Source organism: Monodelphis domestica, chromosome 4 (genome assembly GCF_027887165.1).
Source record: "Monodelphis domestica isolate mMonDom1 chromosome 4, mMonDom1.pri, whole genome shotgun sequence".
NCBI lineage: Eukaryota > Metazoa > Chordata > Mammalia > Didelphimorphia > Didelphidae > Monodelphis > Monodelphis domestica.
Window position 1 is genome coordinate 167,687,306 of NC_077230.1, and position 20,337 is coordinate 167,707,642.

The window sequence follows — 20,337 nt, forward strand, 5'->3', positions numbered from 1 at the left end:
ATATTTTACACCCATAGTTTTTACTCCTATATGTTGTGTATCTAATCTATTCTACCATTCTATTTCTTAGCCAGTACCAGATTGTTTTGATGATTACTGCTCTGTAGTATAATTTGAGATCTGATACTCAACTTTGTAGGAAAAAAGAGAAGTACATTATATTTTTTTTTTCTAACTAAGCATGATCTTTATATGGTATAGAATTGTTTCCCTTTTTCTTCTTTTCATTCATATTACTGTAATCATTGTTTTATTGTTTTCCTGGTTCTGCTTAACTCACTACATCATTCATGTAAATCTTCTCATGTTTCTTTTAAGTTTTCATATTGATCATTTCAATACCACAATAACACAATAATAAAGTTATAACTTATCTGTATTGCAGTGTACTTTTAACATTCCTTGCCAAGTATTAATAGTGGAAATATAGCATGTCCAAGCAGAAAATTTACTGGATTTGTACTCAAAGCATCCAGATCAAAACTCTAGCCCCTCTGATTTGCTACTTGTATGACTAACCAGATAGATCATTTAACCTCTCTGTGCCTCATCTTCCTTATCTATAAAATGAGGGGGTTAGACTAAATGGCCTTCAAAATCCCCTCCAGCTTTTTTAAGTTTTTAGAATATTTTGTAGTTTCATGCAATGCTAGAAACTACTTGTAGGACAGTCTGTACATGTTTTATTGACCTTTTTAACTGATAAGGAAATTAAGGTTTAGAAATAGATAATTTGACTGAGTTCATACAGCTGGGACTTGAACTCAGGTCCTCTCATTTCAAATATAATGTTTATTCTATTACATCATGCTATCTCTAAAAGCAGGTTGTTGTTGATTTTTTAGAATTGCTTGTATTTAGAAGTACAAAAAAGGCAAAGTAAATTATTTTTAAAAAATTAATAAACAGCAACCTTTTATTTATTCATCTGCTATAAATCCATTGGGTCCATGCTTCAAAGGCAGAAATGCGAGCAATGACAGCACTGCTCCTACATCAGACTCGGTAACAAAACAGAAAACACATTTAGGACTTGATGCTGCAAAGATACTTTGCAAAATAAAACCATCTGGGATTTGGTGAAGGAATACATCTGGCGTTCTCTTGAGCATCTCTCCATCCATCTTGCCCTTGAAATCATATGCATGTGTATGTGCTTCAGCACATACACACATGCTATCACCTCTGTTATTAGAATAGACCTCCCTAGAATAGACCATCTTCCATAGTATATGCAGGTAGTCTAGAAATACCTAGAAATGAATTAATATGTAAAAGAATATAAAAAGAATGTTTCAGTATAGTCAGAACTCTAATTCAGTACTGTAGACATTAAGCACCTGCTCTTTGCAGGAGACCGCTATGTGCTGGGCTCTAAGAGTACAAAGATAAAAAACATAGCTATTCTTCATAAGAGGCCCACATTCTCCTAATGGGAAATGAAATGGGCACAGACATATCCACTTTGATAGAAACTACTACAGGAAATTTTGAGAAGAAAAGATGAGGTTTTTAATTGGGAAGGGTTTCATGAAGAATTTCTTACCTGAGCTGAGCCTTGATGGAAGATAATGATTTTCAAAATTGTGTTGAATGGAAAGATTAACTTCTAAGCATTGCAACATGGTGTTGCCATTGAAGTGGGAAATGCAATTTTCAGGGAACGGGTATTTTTTTTAGTTTGTCTACAAAATGGTCTCCAGGCCTTTCTGATTGAGCATCTCTAGCCGTAAAAAAAAAAAAAAATCATACATCCAACTAGTATACATATATATTTTGTAAACCATACATATATATTTTTATACCAATAAATATGTACATTAGAAATATTACATAAAATAAAAATCAGAAAGTGACAAGATAAAAATGAAATATTTGATCCTAGAGCCAATAAGGAGTCACCAAAGTTTATTCAGTAGGAAATGAAATGATTAGTTTGTTGTCTATGTGAAGAATGAATTGAAATAGAAAGAACCTTGATGCAAGGAGATCAATTAGGAGTCTATTATAATAATCTAGGTGATGAGAATCTGAATTATAGGGTCCAAGCCATATGAACAGAGAGAAAAGAATAGATAATGGAGATAAAAATGAGAAGACTTGGTGATTGCTTGTTTATGTGAGGTAAGGAATGATGATGTTTAGTCAATGATGATACAACTTAAAAGTTGCAGATATCTTTGTGGCAATCTCATCTAACTCCTACTTAGAAGGAACCCCAACTGTAAGAAACCAACACATGCTAATCCAGTTTCTGCTTTAAGACCTCTAAAAAGGGGGAAACCCACCATTTCTTTAGGCAGACAGCTCTAATTATTAGGAAGTTTATCTTGACATTAAGCCTAAATTTCTTTTCAGCTTTACTCATTGCTTTTGGTTCTCTTCACTGGGGCCCAAATTTGACAAGATCAGTGTCTCTTCCACTTAACAGGCTTTCAGATTCCTTCAGACAGCTATCATGTCTCCCTTCCACCCCCTCCCTGTACCCTGTTCTTCAGGTTAAAATCTTGAATTTCTTTAACTCTGGAGTTCTTAATTGTAACTGTAGTTTTCCTTTGTAATTCTGTGTGTTTTATGTACTTAAAAACATTCTGAGATAGGATACATAATCATCACTAGATTTCCAAAGGGGGCTATGACATAGAAAACATTAAGAAACCCTGTCTTAGATCTTGAAGATATTACCCACTGTGTTAGTTGTCCCTCCTCCCTTTGTGTCATCTTCAAATTTGATGAGCAAACCATTTATGCCTTTATCCAAGTCATTGATTAAAATGTTAAGCAGCAGAGGGCCAAATACAAATCCCTGCCTTACTCCAGTGGAGACCTCCTGCCACACTGACATTGAATAATTAACAGATTGAATTTGGCCATCCAACCAGTGCTGAATCCCTCTTAATTACATTATTGTTTAATCCATATCCCTCCATCTTCACAAAGAATAATATGATATGGGTTTTTTTTGTTTTTTTTTTCAGAAGCTTTGCTTATATGCATAGCATTTTCCTCTCTTTCCAGTTGTTTTTTAGTTTTTGGCAGAAAGGAAATTAGTCTGAAAAGTTAGTCTGGTATAATCCATATTTGTTGAAATCATCCTCACTCTTAGTAATCGCAATTTCTTTCTATGTGTTCAACAACCCTCTCTTTAATGGTCTGTTATACACTTTGCTTAGGAATCAGACTCAAGTTGCCCAATAGTTTGTAGATAGTTCTCTTTCCTTTTTGGAAAATCAGGTAGCTCTCCAATCTTGCATTATCTTTCCTGGTTTTCACATTCTGTCAGATATTATTGACAGTAGCTTAACAGTCACACTTCTCACTTCTTTTAGGGCCTGAGGATGTAGTTCATATGAGCCAATCAGTAGGGACCAACTCTTGAAAGGAATAGAGGAGCCAGAGAGCAAAGTCATGGGCAAAGTAGAAAGAATAGCCTTGACAAAGAGAATTTCTTTCTCATTCTGCTAAGACTGGAACAAAGGCATTACATTGATCCTCACAACAACCATGTGTGGAGGTGTTGTTATTGTCTTTGTTTTACTGTTGATAAAGCTGAGGCTGAGGGGGGTTAAGAGATTTGCCAAGAATCATATAGCTAGTGAGTGTCTGAAGCAGAATTTGAATTCTTTCTTTCTTATTCCAAATCTAGTGCAACCTAGGAGGCATATGAAGAATTTTGAGGTAGGGAGTCTCACAATTAGAGATGACCAGTCATTCTTCATGGAAGAAAGGGGTAAGGCAATCTGCCAGGAGATAAGATGGTTAACAAGATGTTGTAAAGATTTGGGGTATTTACTCCATCAGGGAAGAGTTGTGTGATAAGAAATTGATTAAAATTGAGCAAATGTATTTGTTTAGGGGTGAGGGCCCAATTTATGGAATATAAAGACATAGATTTAGACCTGGAAGAGAACATAATGATTATCTAGTCTAATCCCTTTACCTTATGCTAAGGAAACAAGAAGCCCAGAATAGTCACAGAGCTTCTAAGTGGCAGAGTTGGAATTCAGCCTTTGGTCATCTAACTCTAAAACTACTGTTTTTCCTTTGTACCATGCTAACAAGGTAATGTTAATTTGTTATGGGCCAAGTCCTTCCATCATTGTTCAGGAACTTGAAAGAAAAAGCAAACAACTTAGATGGTAGTAACCCAATGATAAGAATAATTCATTCTTATAAGAAACATTCAATCAGTGTTCAAGGGAAAGACAAAAAGGGTAGAGGTTCAGAAGAGAAGGAAAGGAGCCAGAACAGAGTTGATAGACTGAGAAAAGAGGGATTATGAACTGAAAATTATCTTGAAGATCAGGAGAATCAGGGTTACATTTATAATTAGTGAGTGAGGCAGTGGGAGAGGTGGAGGTACAAAATATTAAGATCATAGAGAAGAACTTATTGTTCAGGATCTTTGAGATGAAATATTTTGTAGTTGTGATGAAATCTACCTCTGCCTCACGGGTGGCTAATTTGGAATAGAGATAGAAGTCAAAAGAGGTCAATATTGAGGAAGCCAAGCTATTCTGTTATCAATGTGAATACTGAAGCCTCAAGGGATGGTGAAAAGGGACTAAAGTGGAAAAGAAGTCTGAAACCAATATTGAACTCATTCAGAAGGAACAGAGGATGAACTGGAAGTTTATAGATAACAGCAACAAAGACTTGGACAGATGGGGTACAGATGATGATGACTGTTAAAGGGGTTGAAATAAAAAATGGCTGTGCCAACTCATCTATCTGGCTCTGTAAATTGGGAATAATGAGAAAAATATTTACACTGGAGAAGGTGGTGGCATATTCAGTAGGAACCTTGATGTCATTGTCCATAGTTGGCAGGCACAATGGAAGGGATTGGGAAAAGGTAGATAGGGATCTTTGGATTGAATTTGGTCAAGAATGAAAGTGCCAGGGGGCTGCTGGGTGGCTCAGTGGATTGAGAGCCAAGCCCAGAGATGGGAGATCCTGGGTTCAAGTTTGGCCTCAGACACTTCCTAGCTATGTGACCCTGGGCAAGTCACTTGACCCTCATTACCTAGCCCTTATCTCCTTCTGCCTTAGAACCAATACACAGTATTGATTCTGAGGGAAAAAAAAGAAAGTACCAAAAAGTTAGCAAAGGAAATGGCATATGGTAGTTTATAATCACAGAGATAATAAAGGAGCAAGAGAAAGGGTTTGTTAGTCATGGGGCATAGGGAACACAAAATTCATAAAAACTTGTTAGGCTAATCACTGTCAAGCTTTAAATTAGAATGTTGGCACAAGGCTGCCTTGACCAGTGATGAAAACCAGGTTAGGCTTATGGGTTCCAAGTGGGTCCAAAGATGTAGGGGCATATGCCCTTTGTGTTTCCAGAAGGAACTTCTCTCCTCACCCCTTAGTTGTATGCAGGAAGGGAGGAAAGTTTATAATGCTTATGGTTTCAGTTTCCAGGTGTCTTTCAAAATGAAAAACCATTTCAGTTGAGCAAAACAGAAAAAGCACATTATAGTTCCATCTGAGATATTTGTACTCGTTAACTTTTGCTTTCCTTTTTCCCTCGGTTCTTTTTTTCTGAGAACAAGATTTTTTCTATAGCTATCTTACACTAAGTAGAAAACAAGAATATTTTTCTTTATTATACTATAGCATCAACAATTTCTGTTTTAAATTTTGCTTACTTCAAAAACAAATCACATTGATTATAATCATTTTTATCTAGAAATTTAACCAGTATAAATTTAATGCCACACCAAGGAGATCATAAGATCCCCAGAAAATGTCTTAATCAGCAGACATCTGACTTGTTTGCCAGACAGAGAGAGATGGCTGCCAACAATATCGAGTTAGAATGTAAACTGGTTTGTAAAATCTCATTTTAAAAAAACAACAACAACAACCTAGGAGCAGTATCATTTCATAAAGCAGAGAAAGATAGTGGAAAGCAAAACTGATTTTAAACAAAAGTTGGCAAAATTACAACTAGACAAAGTCATTCCAAGAGTATTCAAGGGTAAAAATGGAAGAACAATTACAGAAAAAAGAAACATGGAAATAATTTCCAAAAACCATTGTAATAAACTAAACTATCAAGAACAATGGATCCAATATTCTTGGACCCTAATATCACAGCATTGAATGTGCTTATAGAGGAGATAAAAATGACCCTAAAGAGAACAAAAATCGGGGAAATGGCCAGATTAAAGTGTTATAGTGAGTAGTTCTTTGTTGGAAGTGACATGATTGTGATAGAATTGAGGAACCAATAAACAAATTATTTGAAGTAGGGGAAGATACCAAAGGCATGGAAAAACTTCTAGACCTTAATAATACTGAAATGAGGAGACCAATAGAGATCATCAATAACTGCCAACCTATATGATTCCTCTGTACTCTTTATGAAAGTCATCTGTTCATAAGTCAAGGGCATTATTGATGAAGATATCAAGCAACAACAAAGTTTTTGAAGTATTCAATGATGGACTAACAACTTTTCCATTTTACAATTAATAGAAATAGAGAGAGACTACAAGATCTCATGCTTATTGTTTGATTATTTAAAGACATTTAATTTGGTAGAGCAAAGCACCAACTTTACAAGGCCCTTGACAAAAGATGTTAAAATCATTCAAGATTATATCAAAAAGATATTACAGAAAGAACCCTTCTGATAAGAAGCTACCATAATGCACTAGGCACTGGAGATGAATGAAATAATTGCTACTTACATTGGAATTACATAATTGAGGAAATAAGTCAAAATGAAAAATATACAGTGTAAATGTAAAGTGACCAAGTACAAGTTATTCGGGAGGGAGAGCATTAACAGTTGGAGAAGGGAATCAGGAAAGGCTTCATCTAGAAGATGGTGCTTGAGCCTCATCTTAAAGGAAGAGTGGACTCTTAGGAGTAAAGGAGAAGTGCATTTCAGGCATATATGTCAGCCAAAAAAAAAAGATACAAAGACAGGAGATAAAATGTCCTATATGAAAAAAAATGGAAAGCCAGTTTGTCTGGACTACCAAATATAGGAGGGGAAGTGAGCCAGTAAGATTAGTTGGGACCAGATGATATAAGATTTTAAAAACTAAACAAGCAATTTATAAATTTATCTTAAATGTAAAGCTCCTGAAGTTGTTTGAGTGTAGTAGTCCTGTGATTAGACCTGTTAGGACAGTGATGGCTAGAGTGGTGAGGGATTTATGGGAAGGAGACCAATTGGGATACTCTTGCAAGAATCTAGAAAATAGGTGATGAGGACCTGGACTGAGGTGGCACTATGTGCATGGGGAGGAGAGACCAGGTACAAGAAATGTTGTGAAAGTATAAACAGCGAGCTTTAACGTTTGACTATATGGAATAAAAAAAAATGAGGAGTCTGTAATAATGTAAGATTGGCCTATTAATGAATTTCAGCAGAAGTAGCGAAATTTGGAAGAGGAAAGAGTTTAGGGAGAAAGATAATGAGTTCAGACTTAGACAAATTGTTTTTAAGTTTTATCCAAAATATCCAGTTTGAAACAAGCATATATACACATGTTGGAGGATGAGAAGGGAGAGGAGTCCTAGAAATCATCTACTTTGAGATGAAAATTAAACCTATGGAATATAATGAGTTTTCCAAAAAGAATGTAACCCCAGTTAGGGGACATGATGTGATGATGGAAGAGAAAAGACTGAGAAGGAGTAATCAGACATTTTAGGAGGCCAACCAAGAGAAGGTAGTGTTATGAAAACCCGCTTAGGAGAGAAAAGGAAGGTAAACAATGTAGAATGTAGCCGGTAGGTCAAGGAACATTAATACTGAGGGAAGATAACCAATTTGGCAGTTAATACATCATTGATAATTTTGGAGAGAGCAGTTTTGGTTAAGTGATGAGCTAGAAAACTACATTTCAAAGAATTAAGGACTGTGTGATAAGATAGGACGTGGAGACTGTATCCTTTTCCAGGAATTTGACTAAGAAAGGAAGGAAAGATAAAGAATTTTAGCTTGAATAGGGAAAGATTTTTTTTAAATGATGGCCAACAAGCATGTTTGAAAGTGGTAGGAAGAAACTAGTTGAGAAAGAGAGGTCAAAGATTTGAGAAGAGGGATGAGATCAAATGACAGTTTTAATAATAATAATAAAAATGATAGCTAACATGTATAGCAATTACTTTATGCCAGGCACTGTACTAACCTAAGCACCTTACAATATTGTTGTCATCTGATTTTCTTAAGATCCATAGGAGGTAGGCGTTACTGTTACCTTCATTTTACAGAAGAGAAAACTGAGACAAAAAAGTTAAGTGACTTGCTCAGGAGACATACAGTTTGCATAATGGTATATGAATTCTAGAATTAGTGGGATATTCTTTTTATATTATACACCAAAATGGACAATTTCCCATGGAAAATGAATATGCTTTACCTCAAAGCAAAGGCACATATTTTTTACATTAACATTCTATTGGAGTTGCTACATGGGAGCAAGATGTGGAATACAACTACCTTCAAAAAAATTAAAATGAGAATTGCACAAAGGGCAGTGGAGTGATGTATTATGACTATGAGCAGCCTAAAACATAGAATCAATTAGGAACTCCTCAGAACAAGAATGAAGAATGTTATCAAGTAATAATATGATAGAAAAAATAAGTCATGTTTGTCATATGATGAACAAGGAATACAAGATTGACAGCAAGAATGTACCATTGATAATATCACAATGTTAGCAGACAGCACAGAAGGCTTCCAGCACATTGTAATTTCCTTTGGAGAACTTAAGGGAGGACGGGGCAGAATTTTATATAAGATGGGCAGGCTTAGAGAGGTTGTCATCTTCATCACTAGAAGGACCTTCTGAATTGAGATCACAGGCACACAAAATAGCACAAACCTAGGACACATGAAATTCCTCACCAAGTTTAAGGTTTCATTTAAAAAAAGAAACCTTTTAAAGTAAATTCAGTTACATGTAGCATACATGTAATTTACTTTAATAAATTATGTTGGTGTATTATATTAAATATAATTTTTATTATGTACATCCCCAAATTATATTAAATGTTTTTTAAAATGTTCCCATTAGTATAGCTTGTAGTGGGAAGACGTAACCAAGGGATTGGGATCTTTTATTTCTCCCTTCCCTCTCCAAGCAGTGGGAAGATCTGCCACCACTCGAATCACTAATCCCTTGGGATCTTTGATTTCTCACAGGGCTTGGATGAGGTGAACATCAATGCCTTCTGCTATCTGAAGAAATTGGGGGTAGGACAACTGGGTGGCTCAGTGGATTGAGTGCCAGGCCTAGAGACAGACTAGGCTTAAATCTGGACTCAGACACTTCCTAGCTGTGTGACCCTGGCCAAGTGATTTAACCCTCATTGCCTAGCCCTTACCACCCTTCTGCCTTAGGGTTCTAAGACAGAAGGTAAGGGTTTAAAAAAAAAAGAAATTGAGAACTGTTGCCTCCTGTGGTCCTTCAGAGTTCATCATTTGCCCTTCCTCTTTGCCCTTCAGTTCCCTAACATTATTATTTAATCTACTGATGAAACCTAAGAACCCAACATTGCTACTTGTGGGTTTTTCTATCTGTCCTGTAGCTTAACTTTATTTTTTTGTCTCTCCAATTAGAATATGAGTCTATTCCTTATAAGCAGAGGTTGTCCTAATTGTTCTTTTTGTATCTCCAGTTTGTGCTATAATTCTTGGCACATAGTAAATACTTGATAAAAACTTTTCCTTTTATGTGTTAAATTATCAATGACTTTAGGTCTTTAAAGCTTGCTGAGGAAAGAGGGTAATGTTGCACTGATTTCACTTTTCATTCTGTACAAAAACAGGTTGCAAGTGGATTATATCTTCCCTTACAATTTAAAAGTTCTGGAAATTCTATATCTTTATCCAAGAGATGAACAGTTGATTGATAGATTGAAACAAAGCATGAAAGAGACACCTTACAGATCACTTCACCATTTCTAGTTTGGGAAATAGGGAATTTGTGGTGTCATTGCATACCGAAAGCAAATTTGAGAGAGGTGGTAGTGATAAATTTGATTTTGAATATTCCCTTATATGTTAAAATTTTTGGTGATAGGTCTCAAAGAAGCCAGAGGTTTGAGATGAGGAAAGTAAACAATTCAGATATGGAGGTCAGTTAGTACAAAGGCAGAGATGGGACAGGGAGCAGTATGCATGTGAGGGATAGCAAGTAGGCTGGTATGGCTGAACCCTAAAGTACATGGGATAGAATGATGTGTACAGAGGACTTAATTAATTATCCCCTTAGGTATCTCTGAGGAAAATGGCTACTTTCCTTTGGCTGCTCTTTTAGTGAATGTGGCTTTAATTTTTAGCCAATGTATGAATTATTAAAGCAACTTTTAATAGGCTCAAGTGATGAAGACATTACATTTATGACAATAGCAGGTAATAGGCCACATGTAGTAGAGTACTGTGCTAGAAGTTAGGATACCCAGATTCTAGTCTCTCCCTCTGACACTAAACAGCATTTTGATCTTGACCAAGTCATTTAACTGTTTTGGACCTCAGTAGTATAATTGTATTTCAGACTTTGCATGCTGTGATCGAAGGTTCTTCAAAAATGTGACAAGAGCTATACTTGACTTGCTCTGATTGCATGAGGCTTTTAAAAATTGCTTTAGAGCTTGCAGGCCACTTGTAAATTTAGTGTTGGATCCTAAAACACTGGAGGAGCATAGTTTCCTCTCCTGCTCACAAATAATCCTGCTTCCCTATTCATTCTACTTAACACTTCCAATTCCTTTTAAAGTCCAGATTGTCAGATAGTTTTTGCCTAATAGCCATTATTAATACCAGCAGTGTGGTGGCCATGTTTTTATCTGAATACCTCAATATTTAAAGTATAATTTCTTTGGTGTAAATTCCCCCTATCCCACCACCACCACCAGAAGGGAAAAAATCTAAGCTAAACTGGGAAACTTTGCCAAATTCAGCTCATTCAATATTCAGTGAACCCATACTTAGTCACTGAACTTGGTGCACTTTGAGCCTTAGAAAACCTCCAGTCATCTTGCTTTGTTCTTGTGTGGTGTCAGAGTAGAACTTTAGTGGAACTTTCATTGTACCTGGCACCATGGCAGTTACTGAGAAAAGTCATTTTACTCATGTCCTTAGCCTTACTACATTTACAAGTGCATATTTAATATATGTATATGCATGTGCTCGTATATGTGTGTAGGTTAAGCCTAGCAATTAAAACAGTCTTTTGGGATAACTATCCACTTGACTTTCTTTTGCCTTTTGCTGCATTAGTTTTACTCTCTCCCTTATAGATGATCCAAAAGAACCTTAACGGTCATCCAATACTATTCCCTCATTTCTTTTTTTTTTTCAGATGAGAAAACTAAGGCCCAGAGAGGTTAAGTGGCAGGAGAGCCAGGATTTGAACCAGGGTCCACTAACTCCAAATCCCATGCTATTTCTACTGTACCACCTAGATTTCATTATTGGCCTGTAGGGGAAAAAGGTTAGCTCCTTGACTCTAGTTCCTTTCCCAGGAAGGAAAGTCATTTTAATGGGTATTAGTTTTTCACATATGAAACATGCCTCTATATATGGGAAGTAACAAAGCTGCACCTTGCATAAAATGGGTGAATGTATTATTTGTTTTGAAATGTACAAACATATAAAATAAATTCTGTAATCTTTATTAATGAAAATTTAAAAGAAAAGGAGGCAAGTTCTTTACACAAATTTTTCATTACTATTTTACAAATAAGAAAACCAAACCAAAATGGATGTTCCCAATGATCCTGGTCCTTATTTGGTAAAATTTATGTTTTCCAATTTTTAGGTTCACACTAAAGTAGTCATTAGTTTTCATGTATTCTCAGTATACCTTGCCTTTTCTCAACATTATTTCTAATCATTTTTGCACATGGTGGGCAACATTATCATATTTTTAGAAGTGTTAGTTTCATCACAATCTCAAAAGTGGAAAGCCTATAATCTCCTTTATAACATCCTCAAGAACTGTTCTTCCAGCCCCTTCTTTAGGATCTCTTGAATTCTTTATTAAAATACCAAATACAAACAACTCTGCTTCATACAGTTATACGTATAGCATACATTCCTAGAGTATGGTATGCATGTATCTATGTATATATCAATGTAACACGTGGATCTAAAAGTGTAACATATAATGAAAAAAAGTTTTGGCTTCTATAGGGATTATTATTAATTTATAACTTGAATTGCTAACTTCTTTGATCTACAATCTGAAAATACAGTTACTGTCTCAGAAAGGAATATGAGGAGTCTAGAACCCTATAATTGCAAGAGTAACTAATTGCATTGATTTCCAGAATCATTTCATGTCCAACATTTTTTAAAACATGATTGTTCATGGGTGTTCTTATTGGAGAAATCACATTTCTAAAATTATAAACTTCTAACTGGTCACAGCCATGTTTTGTATAGTATTGTATTCTAAAATAGATTTAGAAACTTTTAGTGATAATTTCCCTAAAAGTCCTTTTTGTTCAATAGAGGGCACACCAAGATTAACAGTACTGTCTGGTTCAAAGGTTCTAGTTGAGTTTTCTGAAACATTCATTGTTGCGCCATAGCTTCTTCAACTAGTTGTTCACACCTTGGGCAACAGTGTTAATTTTGGGGAAAAAAAATACTCACAAAGGGAGGGGTAGAGTATTTTGCATATAGCTTTTGCAACTAGGGAATGAAGGTCCATTCCCTCCTCCCCTCCCCCCCAGTTGTACCTATATGTCTGCAGAGGGCTACCATAGTTCTAATGTGCAAGTTACTCTTAGATAAAACCTGATGAAGCTGCTTGTGTTGGTGCCAGTTAATCATGCTAGCCTAACAGCATTTATATTCACACCATTATAAGAGGCACATAGTTAATTGATGAACTGAAGCTATTTTACTGCTGAAGGTAGGTTACTTTTGCTGAAAGACTTATGGGTAGTTGGGGTTTTTCTACTAGGTTGATATGGGGAAATATTTTTTCTCCTTTACACTCCTTATATTGTTTAAGCAAATAAGACCCATAAACACTGAATTTATTTTTTGTTAATATGGGTTAGTTAATAGCAAGTATTTGATAGTATCTGTTAATTATCTTGTTTTCTAGGGGCCACCTACAGATGCTCCGGCAGTAGATACAGCAGAACAAGTTTATATCTCTTCTTTGGCACTTTTGAAAGTAAGTAGAGCCACTTACTTTAGTATGTCTTTTTGCCCTTCTTGCAGCTTTATTAGACTTTTTACTATTTCAGTATCAAATATATTTCATGTTACTTGACACTTTCATATGGAACCTTTTATTTTAAACAGGTAAAAATGAAGAGCATTTTTCCCCCTCTGAAGAAAAATTAGTTGGTAGAAATCTCAAGTAGATTTCTTAGACAGATAAAGCTTTAAATCCAGTTGTAATATTCATTCTTCCTTACAGATGTTAAAACATGGTCGTGCTGGAGTTCCAATGGAAGTTATGGGTTTGATGCTTGGAGAATTTGTTGATGATTACACCGTCAGAGTGATTGATGTGTTTGCTATGCCACAGTCAGGAACAGTGAGTACTTTTACAGTTTCTTCCTGCAAGTAAAAGTGGGTTTTTTCTTTTTCTAAATGCAAAATAACTTTTTGTCCTGCTCCTTTTTGTTTTTGTTTTTTTCCCAACAGTAAAAAAAAAAATCATAGCAATGATTGTAGAAATTTCTACACCATGTCCTGCGTATAGATCTCTTTATTAATACTTTAGCTTTTGAAACAAAATAACATTAAACTTACTGCATATACAAAGAACAAGATACAGTATTGTGTTTGAAAATCCACTTTTAAGTTTGAATTCAGTAAGTTTTGGTTATTGTTCCCATTGTTTTAAAAACATATCCCTTTTTTCTAATATTTTAAAATACATGACTATATGGTTATAACTATTCTTGCTAAGTATTAAGCATGTAATTTGAAGAAATCACAGAAAATGTCTTTTTACCCAGGTGAGGTAAATTATTTATAAAAGTATACACTTTGTTGGTATATAAGGAATCCACTCTGTTTCCTCTTAATGTATTCTGGTTTTGTAGGAAATATATTTGATCGGTATAAATAGGTGCATTTTCTATATTTTTTCATAAGGTTTTAAAGATGTTAAACATTCTACTATCAACATAAGCAGAAAAATCCTTTATAGCTCTGTGGGAATTAAAGCAAAGCAGGTACTTAGGGCAGAATATATACAACAGGATAAATGTCTAAATTACTCTTAATTTAACCATGCTATATTCATTCTGTTAGAATTCATTTTTTCCTTGTATTTATTTTTTCATATTTTCACATGGTTAAATACAGAATTGTTTCCAGGGAAAATATATATTTGGGCTTATAAAAGCAATGACAACATGTTTGCGCTTGTTACATTAAATGCACAGTGCCAAAGTTTGAGGGAGAAAATCATGAGACATTATGTTTATTCTATAGCTTTTCTTTTAATTATAAGTTAACAGAGATCAGCAAATTTCTTCATTAACTGTTACTAGTCCCTCTGGGGCAAGCACACCTTGTCTTATTTAGAGTTGTACACAAGCAGATCTCATAATTTCTCTGTAATTACTTGTCTACAAGATAATATGAGGTAGTAATTTGGATCACTAAATAATAGTAGAAAGTTTTCTCTCTGAAAAGGTTAATTCTTAATTTTCAGACCAAAATACTAAGGATTTCTTTTGAGGAAATATTTGTTTGCTAGTGAGTTTACATAATATTGAAGTTAAACAGTGTTCACATTCTAATGTTATACATTTATAATGAATGGTCTTACAAAGAAATGATGCCTTCTGAGAGATTTTTCTTTCTTCAGAAAAATCCCATTTTGGATAATTTGTCTAAAAAATAATTAACTTTAAAGGCATGGTGATTGATTTTCAGATCTAGCTTTTTTGGAAAGTAGTTTGTGTTTGAGGTAATTATTATTGTCAAAGTAAGCCAGTGCTCAAATTGTGTATTCAGACCCGCTTAACAGACAAAATAACAACAATGTAGTTTCTTAAATTGACTACCAAGAACAGAACACTTGAAGCTACCAGTTGATTATTTCCATGGATTTTTGTCACTGAAAAATCTTTTTTTCTTCTGTGAGAAAAATATTTAAGATTTTATTATGCTACCCACATAAATGCAGAATATTTACCTGCCTATTGAGAATGCAACTTGATCAAACTAGTCCTAAGATTAAAGGGTCACAGATTTAAAGTTGGAAAGGAAACATAACAGTCATCCAAGATCTTCTCCATGGGGTTAGTAAATGCTTTTTTATTGACTAATGGAGACAAAGTTAGGACAGGATGAACTTCTGATCCATCCAGAAATTAAATAATTTTATAATTGTTTGGTCATAAAGTATAAAAAGTGAATCAAATTTTCCAAAGTTATAAACTATGAGAAGTTTGGGGAAAATTTTAAATATAACTGAATGAAAGACCTGTTTTTTAAGGATAATCTCCTCAAAGGATTATCTTATGTAAAATGACTAGATAATTCAAGGGAATTAAGCTGTCTCAAGTTTAAAAAGATTCCATAGTTATTTCTATGAAATTGTCAGTTCACCTTGCATGTCAAGGTTTTTTTGTTTGTTTTGTTCTCTCCAAAGTTCCTTATGTGCTAAAGCTAATCATCTTTCTAAACCAGGGTGTCAGTGTAGAGGCAGTTGATCCAGTATTCCAAGCCAAAATGTTGGATATGCTGAAGCAGACGGGAAGGTAAGGGTTTCAAATCAACACATAAATAAGTAGTCGAAAACATTTCATATGCTATATAAACTGTTTACTTTTTTAGATACACACCTTATAGTTATGTGTATTTATGGATATTATCACTGAAAAAATTCACGACATAAAAGTATAATCAGTTGCATCACCTACCTAGTTATCTCTTCCCTCCCTGAATTACAGGAATCATAAAAACTTGCCAACCAGCGAATTGCCTCACATTAAAATTCTTGACTCTCACGTAGTCAGCCTGTGCTGTAGCTCCCCTCTCTTCAGCATATGGACTTACTATCTAATCACTTAAAATTGAAAGAGCTTATGTTTTCCACATGTTTTGATAGTTACAAGTATATTCGTATTTTGAATATTTAATTATATCTATAGGCATGTGAATTACCATTTAGGTGTAAAGACAGAAAAAGTAGTAAAACACAATCTTATCAATTTTGGTGATTTCAGGCTAAACCTCTCAACAGTTGTCATTTTTTTTTGCTCAGATTCTTTTACTGTGGAAAAAACTTCAAAATTCATGTTAACAAAAGGCTCAGCAGCTGAACAGAACAGTGTAAATTGCTTTTTGACTGAGTTCCTAGTTCTACTGCTGGTTTAATTGATATTTAATACTTTCATGACAGTGGATCCCAGTGTCCGTTGTTCATGATGGACTTTGTGTCTGGAGAAGGCAACTCCCAGAGTTAAGGAGTTAAAGAGTCGATGTTTACTTGAATGCTGAAAGGTAAAAACTGGCTCCAGGAAAGTGTGGCAACAGGGTGAAAAACTGTGAGCCTCACCCACCACTGCTAATGTGCATCTCTTAATGATAGCACTCCTTTGTCACACTGATTCATTTCCATGTTTTCAAGAGATAATACGGTGAATAATTTCAGTGTTTCTAATGGTGCTTTTTCACACCTGTGTGTTTTTCATCTCTTCTTAATTTATACCCTGTTAGTGGAGTGTTTCTTTTCATATCATAAATGTTTTACTACTTCCATTAGGAGTCCCTGAATGCCCTCTTTGTTTCAGGCCTGAGATGGTTGTTGGTTGGTATCACAGTCACCCTGGCTTTGGCTGTTGGCTTTCTGGTGTGGATATCAATACTCAGCAGAGCTTTGAAGCCCTGTCGGAAAGAGCCGTGGCAGTCGTAGTGGATCCCATTCAGAGTGTCAAAGGAAAGGTAGAGTTTGTTTTTCTTTGGGGGTGTGAGGTGTTGGTGGGTGTATATCTAGGTCCTTTCTTATTAGCACAGCATTTCAGTGGCCCATTTATTTATTTGACTATAAAAATGTTTCTTCTGGGAAGTTTTCATAATTAGACTCAATCCAAAATTGAAATTAATCAGCCAATCATGAAAATCTATAAACATATTTCCCTTGTATGTTAAGAATATTATTTTCCAATTTTAAATTCTGTATTTGTTCCAAATTTAGTCAGCTTCCATTTAAATAAATGTATGTCTTTAACCCTTTATTGTTTGAAAGAACATTTAGAAGTGATAACCCCAGACCCAAAATGTTTTATTAATATTTTGACAAATAGTTTAAACAAACTACATTTATGAATAGTAAGTGGGGCTGAATACAGCATTTTAATAGCTAGTTACAAGGCTTTGTTTTGCAGATGTTGCACACGACACTTTTTGGCATTATGTGTTCCAAATGTTTTAGACAATGAAAACTTGCCCCAAAGACTGGGTCTCAACCATTCACATTTTTGAGTGAGGACGCAGATGAATGATTAAGTATGTTAAATGATTCTGAAAAGAGATTAACTTGCAAAGCATATTGGGTTATAGTTGTCCTTTGTTGAAATCTCTTTTGTTCTTGTTTAGTTCTTTTTTTTTATTTCTTTCTTTCTAGCCCCATATGCCATTTTCCTATTTCCTGCCTCATGACAGCAGGGAGCAGCTCTATTATCACCTTCACAGAGCTGTCTGCAAATGTGAGAGGCAATTCGATTTTGCTCAACCACAGGGAGAGTGGATTAGAAAAACTACAGAACGTACAGAAATTGGCTAGGTGGTTACTGCTTTAAAATACTGCTGAGGTGTCTTGTTTGAGCATGTATTTCCATTGTAGTGCAGAATAATCATTAAGATCACAATATATTTATGAAATCTTTTTATGCAATTTTATAAATACTTTTTATAGTACTTAAAATAAATATTGACTTGCAATATATCAGACCTGTATTATAGTAGTAGTGCAGATTACATTTATATCTGTTCACTAGCTCAGACAAACAAAATATTACTGTTACTTCAGAGTGCTCATCTGTTATGAATTTATAGTCCAACCATTTCTGACGTGATATCATTATGATGGATCAAAATTGGGGTCTTTCCTAAATCATGATCTTATTAGTCTTGATTTAGCTTTTCAGGATAGAAGCTATCCACAAAAGAAATAAAAGAAACTAGCACATAAGAGAATTCAAAATAAATAGCATCTGATACTTTGGTAGATAAAAATCTTTTGATTCATTTAATTCCTTTGACTATATATGATTATTTAGTTGGTGTACGAGGAAAAAATAAATTAAATTGTGTTCATTTTTTTAATTAACTTATGGTATCCCACCACAAAATTTTAATTCACATTCCTCATATGAAATACTCTTTGTTTTGTTCCAGCTAATGCCATCAAAATGTTGTCCTCTTTGTTTAAAAATATTCAATAATTTTCACATTGGAATATCAAGTATTCCTTTCAAAAATTTCCTGCCATGTTTAAGTGATGAGTAATCATTGAGGCCTGGTTTTAAAGGAAGGTAGCACTTTAGTTTGTAGCATTGGTTAGAAACTGACAGATTGAATTTCCATGTTAGCTTGACTTAACTGAGAAGGAGGTACTTTGAAAAAAAAAATGAACTTCGACATAGTGGAAAAAAGCAGTCTTATTTCTTTTAACACAGAACGTTACAGTTCTGAGAATTAAAAACCTAGCTAAAACATAACGTAGGTTATAAAATGTTGATTTATATGGCTTTTAATCATTCATATTGGTTTTGATATATAGAAATATTAATAAATGCAGTAAGATTTGTGCCACATTCTAAAATAGTCATAATGAAAATTTTATAATAGTTTTCATGTCTTAACATCTTGAAATTATAAAAAAATTGCATGATCTAGGTTTTGTGTTTGATATGGGAAAATATTTGAGCTAAGTCTATATAGATCTCTAATCTGAATGATTCACATAATTTGTTTTACTTTTAATATTGAGTTGTTTCATATCATGCCAAAAAAGCATCTAGTCCCATATACATAAATTGTCTAAGTAAATTTGGGAAATTATAATTCTTTCAGAATTGTCTCAAAATTATAAGAACTATAATGAATATAAGTAAATATCATTCCAAATATCTTATTGGTTATATGACTTTAAATTCCTAAGTTTACCGGTATTTTTCATATGTAATTTATCAAAGCTGTCAAAATGTATTATGAGGCAACTGTTGACTCAAGAGTTGAAATTGTAAAACATATGCAAGTTATTTAAATTGAGACTATAGATCTTTATCCATGAACCTCTTGGAAGCAACTTTTATCTGTTTTTTTTATATATCCCATTTTATTGTTTATTAAGTAATATTCTGAGTATCATATTTCATCAGTTTTATCGTTCATTAATGATGTTTTTCACATCATTAAAGTATTATAGACTTTGCCATGTAAACAGATGTAGAAATTTCAGAAATGGAAAGTAAGCTAAAGGATTATTTTAAGTCATTTTCGACAACAAAAGTGATTTTTACAGATTGATTAAATTGTTGGTTACCCATCCTGAAATCTTTCCTTACCACATTGCATAGTACAAATATATAAATGACCTATGTATGAGTGATATTTGAGCTTGGCATTGCATAAATTGATTTAGACAAACCTAATATTTTCCAACTAGCAGTCTATAATCAAGAAAAGAACATGGAAGCAGAAAATAACAGCAGATTCATAGGCTGTTAACATTTTAGCCTTGGTTGAACTAAGGCATGTACATAATTGGCATATCTAACATGTATTATAGTGATGCCAACCAAGGGTATTTGTGTAATATTCTAGTATAGTCATTATTGCCAGAAATTACTGTTGAATGAGCTAAATAATAAGAAATATGATACTGTTTTAAGGTAGTTGCTTCCTTAGTTTATTTGTAAAATGTGCCAGTTCAGAGACCTGTTCCTCAGGTTGAAACATGAATTTCATGCTTGCAAATGTTGCTTTATATACTTTCCACACATATGACCCCATCTATTCATCTAACATTCAGTTAGCTTGGTGAATTAAGGTTTTGTTGCCTTACTTGCTTACCACTTAGTTCAGGGAAGATAGTGATGCAGTGCAAGTTGCTGGCTTTGGAGTCACATGACCTAGGTATATGTCCCCCGGCTCACATTACCTGTTCAGCCTTGGGTAAGTCATTCCCTGAAATTTGAAGTTTCCTCTTCTGTGAAATGAGGGGTTTGAACTAGATGACCTCTGTAATCCCTTCCATCTCTTGATCTCTTATTCTTTGACTTAGAATAAAAAGAGTTGTTAAATAGGTTTTGATATTATACATCCAACAAGGTTCCAACAAAAGTCCTGTAAGCAACTGACCAGTTTCA

The 20,337-nt window shown here is 34.3% G+C and overlaps 1 protein-coding gene across 2 annotated transcripts in view; it reads left to right on the forward strand.

Moving 5' to 3' along the window:
- PSMD14 (proteasome 26S subunit, non-ATPase 14) overlaps nt 1-20,337 on the forward strand; it is a 99,516-nt gene that overhangs the window by 47,995 nt on the left and 31,184 nt on the right. For both annotated transcript variants that reach the window (XM_007494261.2, XM_007494262.2), the window contains exons 4-7: nt 13,095-13,166; nt 13,416-13,535; nt 15,650-15,720; nt 16,756-16,906. In XM_007494261.2, coding sequence (XP_007494323.1) covers nt 13,095-13,166; nt 13,416-13,535; nt 15,650-15,720; nt 16,756-16,906 — 414 coding nt within the window. The remainder of the gene's footprint in view (nt 1-13,094; nt 13,167-13,415; nt 13,536-15,649; nt 15,721-16,755; nt 16,907-20,337) is intronic.